At 42.7% G+C, this 5,242-nt stretch overlaps 1 protein-coding gene across 1 annotated transcript; it reads right to left on the minus strand.

The window, feature by feature from the left end:
* Window positions 1-349: 349 nt before the first annotated feature.
* LOC107690591 (protein sprouty homolog 1-like) lies at window positions 350-4,610 on the minus strand. The gene is made up of 2 exons (XM_016488961.1): window positions 4,341-4,610; window positions 350-1,593 (listed from the first exon to the last, which is right to left on the minus strand). Exon 2 carries the CDS (start codon window positions 1,539-1,541, stop codon window positions 687-689), a length of 855 nt encoding a protein of 284 aa, XP_016344447.1. The 5' UTR covers window positions 1,542-1,593; window positions 4,341-4,610; the 3' UTR covers window positions 350-686.
* Window positions 4,611-5,242: the final 632 nt, after the last annotated feature.

Here is a 5,242-nt window from a genome sequence, read left to right on the forward strand (position 1 = left end):
CTACATATCACAGTCCTTCACAGGTTTGGTAGGAGGCGTTTCAAAGCACCATCGCGTGTTAGATAGTAGCTGTACACAGTCAGGTAAGGCAAACACTGGGGCTGTGTTCCACTCCATTTTTTATGCCCTTCACTCACAAACTTCCCTCGGTCTCGTTTACTTGGATGTACGTCATTGATTACGTTGCATGAGTGCCCACTAATGCAATATAATGGGCAGAATTGGAACGTCCTAAGCCCTTGATCACTTAGAATCCGCTATGGAGTTGGTTTATTGTTTACAAGTTTCCCCTTACAAATTTGTTTGGTACAGCTTTCTATATATATATACAGGAATGCTTGGGCTGTTATAACTTCATAATCGTGTTGCATTGTGGTCTATGGAGCGGCCTGAAGTGTGCATATGAAGACCGATATCAAAATCGGTCCATATAAACTTCACGAAGTGGAACGCACTTCAAAGTGGCATTCCCCCGAGGGGAAGTGTTTAGGGAAGTTCGCAAGTGCGTGTCTAAAAGTGGAGTGAAACGCAGCCAGGTTCAGAAAACAAACGAGTGGTTCTTCCGCGCCGTGAGGGGCGGAGCTTATCAGGCACTCATTAACATAATCCCTCCCCGCCCCATTTGCAATTTCCGCATCCTGCAGCAGCAAAACCAGCTTTTTTCAGCTAAAGAAATATGAGATTTCTCAGGACGGTTTTCCCGGCGCATGTCCGGGCGTCTGGTTCCAGTTCTGCAGCTTGCAGTAAACGGTGTTAGAGTTCTTGCAGCGGCATCCAGGCCGCTTCACGCGGTCGTGGCACGAGTTGCACGCTTTCACGCAGCCCTTAGCGGGCAGGTAACACAGCAGACACGGAAAGAGCGCCGACATGAGTCCCATGCACAGAAAGCGCGAGCAGCACTGCGGATGCGACAGAGAACACGGCCGGTCGGCGCAAGGGTCGCCAACGTCATCATCGTCGTTTGAGCAATGATAAAAAATCCCTTTGACCAAACACATGCATGTCCCATGCTCCACGACATTTTCGGCCGAACACAGGCATTGTCCGTTGCACGCGAGGCGTGCCGGAAGCGGACGAGGCGCCATGCATTCGCTGCATTTGCATTTCCCGCAGCTCTCGCAGATGTATAAATGCGCCGAGTCCAGTTTTTCCTGTTTGAGAGGAACGTCTGGCGGGAGAAACGGATGCATGGATGCGTTCAGAGATTTCGGCTGAGTCCGTACGGCGTGATTGCGATAATGCGACGGCGCCAGCAGGCCTCGCTCTGATCCGTCACTGCTGTTGCTCCCGGAGCTCGTGGATCTGCTGAGCGCTGGCGGACGTGCCGCTCGGTGCTCGTAGTTGTTATTCACGTTCACCAGGATCACCTCGTGAGTCCTGTCCTGCTTGTCTGCATTGCGCGGTGGAGGCCCCGGGGCCGGTCTGTGTGCTACGGCCAGGCCCTCAGAGTACTCGTTGCATGAACGGATGGCTTTGATCTGGTCCAGGGAAAGGATGGCACCGGATGGGAGGCTTGCTCCGCGCTGACAGTAGCGATCCATGAGACACGATCAGGAACTCCAAACAACACGGATGCAACGCTCATCTGACAATCTGAGAGACAAGCAGAGAGAGACGTCATTCTCAACATGCAATTAATGCAATCAGATCATTTCATTTTTTGTTGTTTTTTTGGTGTCTCTAGTACACTTTAAGCCAATGTTTATGATACAGCCTCACTCTTAAAAAAAGGTTCTTTATTGGCATCTACTGGTTCCATGAAGAACCTTTAACATTCGTTCTTTACAGTGGAAAAAGCTGCTTTGACACAATCTGTATTGTATAAAGCGCTATATAGATAAAGGTGACTTGACTTGAAAAAGGTTCTTTAGATTATTAAAATGTTCTCAAATTCACACTTAGACAAAAAAAAAGTTATTTTAAGAACTAACCACTAAAAGGTTCCAAAACCAAAAACTTTTTTTCTACACTTTTAAAAATAAAGGCTCTCTACTGACATCTACTGGTTCCATGAAGAACCTTGAACATTAATGGAAACTCAATTCCAAAAAAGTTATTTAGTTTATTAAAATGTTCTTTACACTTAGGAATAATGGTTATTTTAAGTACTGTTTGCTGAAAGGTTCTTTGGGAAAGCAAAAATGGTTCTTCTGATGGTTCCATGAAGAACCTTTAGCATCAATTCAACAACTAAAGGTTGTTTATAGTGGCAAAAGTTTTCTTAGATCATTAAAATGTTCTTTACACTTAAAAAATGGTTATTTTAAGAATGGACCACTGAAAGGATCTTTTAGAAGCCAAAAATTGTGCTTTATTGGAATCTATTGGTTCCATGAAGAACCTTTAACATCAATGAAACCTTTTCATTCCTCAAAAGATTATTTAGATTATTATAATAAGACAAAAATTGTTTGGCAACACTTTTCTTGAAGCCATATTATATAAAAGTGCTTCAAAATAAACATTCTAAACAGGTTCTTTTCACAGCCATTTTTGGTTCACTAAAGAACATTTTAAAATTAAACTTTCCTTATTGGCATTGATAGCTGCATGAAGAACCTGTAACATCCACAGAACCTTTCCATTCTCCATTCCACTAAAGGTCCTTTATAGTTGAAAATGTTTCTTTATATTTTTACAGGTTCTTTAAACTAAGAAACAATGGTTCTGTAACACTTTGATGCATTATAAACTTATTTTAATGCATTAATTGTGCCTTGCAGTGCACCTTAAAATGCATCGGAAATAATTGTAACTGTTAATCGTTAGACCTTTAGAAGGCATAAAGCATTGAAACACATGACAAACAACCATTTTCTGATGTAACAAACAACCTTCAAACATTATAACGCATTTTAAATGATTACAATTATTTATGAAAACATATAAAGCTAATAACATACATTATGATGCATTAAGCGTAAACGCTTCAAGTAAATTGTTACCAAACCACTTTTTCTAAAACATCTAAAGAATTAATCAAGAACCTTTTGTGGAATGGAATGTTAAAGATTCTTCACGAATCTATCGATGCAGTAACAAACATTTCACCAATGGTTCTTTTGAGAACTCTTCACTAACAAGTTACAAAAATGGTTGCAAAAACTATTATTTTGAAGCATGTACTGATAAAAAAAACGTATCTAACTAGTGGTTACTAAAGCGTTCAAGCACCCTGTTGGAGCACATGCACACTCTCAGGCCCCAGAGCTTTTGTTTTTGACTTCCTCTGGGAGGTTCAAGCCTTAATTAGAGGGTCAAACCCCCTGGATACAATTCACACCCCGGTGTTAGGAGATGCACGATCACCGCGGGCTTTATTCTGATGTGACGCTCTAAAATCGCAGATCTGGACTGAACGTGTGCAGATGTACTTTCTGAGACAGAGCTCATAAATCACACCGCAGAAGCGAGCGTGTGTGCGCGTGTGTGTGTGTGTGTGTGTGTGTGAAATGAAGGTCTCCAGCTCTGTTCTTTCTATTCACAGAGCCATTTAACCCCCGAGCGGAGAGAGAGAGTTGACTATTAACAAGACTTTGTACCGACCTCAATAAGCACACAACTGAAGTAAAGTACAAACACTTCCCGTCCTGATTTGCATGTGTATGGCTGGTTAACATTAAAATGCAGAGCCACACAGAGCAGGAAGCCTTCAAATCAAACACAGAGCTTCACACGCTTCTCAAAGCGCTTTATGATGCGGGACGAGTCCGAAACTTCACGAGGCTTCGGCGATTTACTCATTAGTTCAGAAGTGTAAACGGAGAGAACGGAATAAAATCGTCTGAGCTAATAAAATTAAGCATGCAAAACGAAAAAAGCACAGATTAGAAAATTTCGCGTTAATATCGGATGCGCTACTGTTGCGTTAAATCAATAAAAACAATCCGCAATGATAGGTTTTTATGCAAAAAAAAAAAAAAAGATATCGGTTTATATTCTTTGTTCAACCCAGTATCGTTTTATCCGTGCATCTTTAACAAATATAATACGTAAAAAAAAAAACCGCGTTCGCGGAAAAAACGCAGAACGACAAGAAAAAGCAAACTTATGAATGAAAACAAGCCCGCTGGGGGAGGAGTGTGTGTGTGTGTGTGTGTGTGTGTGTGTACCTTGTGTGTATTCGGGCTTAAACACACGCACACGCTCATACACACACAGCCTGAAGCGCATAATATGATTATGAACATAAGTTTTGAGTAATAAACGCGAGTTTGTTGCGCGCAGCGACCTGTGGAGCCCCAGAGCTCCGGTTTCAGAGATCCACACACGATCTCCGTCCAATCCTGCCCGATTCTGCATTAAATAACACGGATGTGTGTGTGAGGAATGATACGTACCTACAGACAGACTCCCATAATGTCAGATCCATCGGTCCGTGTGCCAAACATCCATCAATATGTCCAGAGCGAGGCCAAAAATCAGCGCATGACCGCGAGCGTAACATCCAGAGGAGACTCCGCGGGGAAAAGCAGAAGGAATCCGGTTAAATCCACGAATGAAGCGCGTTCGCCGCTGGTTTAGCGTCCGTGCGCCGCGTCAGACTCTGCGTGAGTGTGTCGGATCAGATGCGTGCGCTGTTTTTGCGCACACACACACACACACACACACACACACACACACACACTGATGAATGAAAGAGGATCATGGGGCCGATGCAGGAGGGGCGGACTAGCTCTGGCTTTAAGGTGGATCGTGTGAAACAAACGCGCATCTGCTGCTGAGCGTCACCGCGGCGCGTCACGCGCGCATTCAACATCTGCGCATTTACTCCAAGACTTTATGTGTACATACTGCGTTCTGTGCTTACATAGCTAACTCAATAGAGAGATTTATCATCAATAAAAAGTATTGATATGCTAGTATGTGAAATACAATTCATATAAGCCGAATGTGTCTTTGATTTGTTTTTTTTTTTTTGCAACATTTTCACTCAGTTACACTTGTGTGTCTGGTAATAAAGTGTTTTATGCATTATTATTTTGTTTCTGATTTAGAAATGCAATACCGGTAATCTTTAACACTACTGAGTAGGCTATTAGTCTCGCAGTTTACTTCATTTTTGTCATGAAGGACAGCTGTACTAAACTTGTAGATAATGAAAATATAACTAAATCAGATCTCATTAATAGTTTTCAGTGTTTGTCCATAAAACATCTCGAAAACATCAGATCAAAAACACGAGCAGCGCTGGCGCGACCTTAAGAGAGCGAGCGCAAACCCCCCTCACCATGTACTGCTG

The sequence above is a fragment of the Sinocyclocheilus anshuiensis genome, unplaced genomic scaffold (genome assembly GCF_001515605.1).
Source record: "Sinocyclocheilus anshuiensis isolate Anshui unplaced genomic scaffold, SAMN03320099.WGS_v1.1 scaffold1865, whole genome shotgun sequence".
Classification (NCBI taxonomy): Eukaryota; Metazoa; Chordata; class Actinopteri; order Cypriniformes; family Cyprinidae; genus Sinocyclocheilus; species Sinocyclocheilus anshuiensis.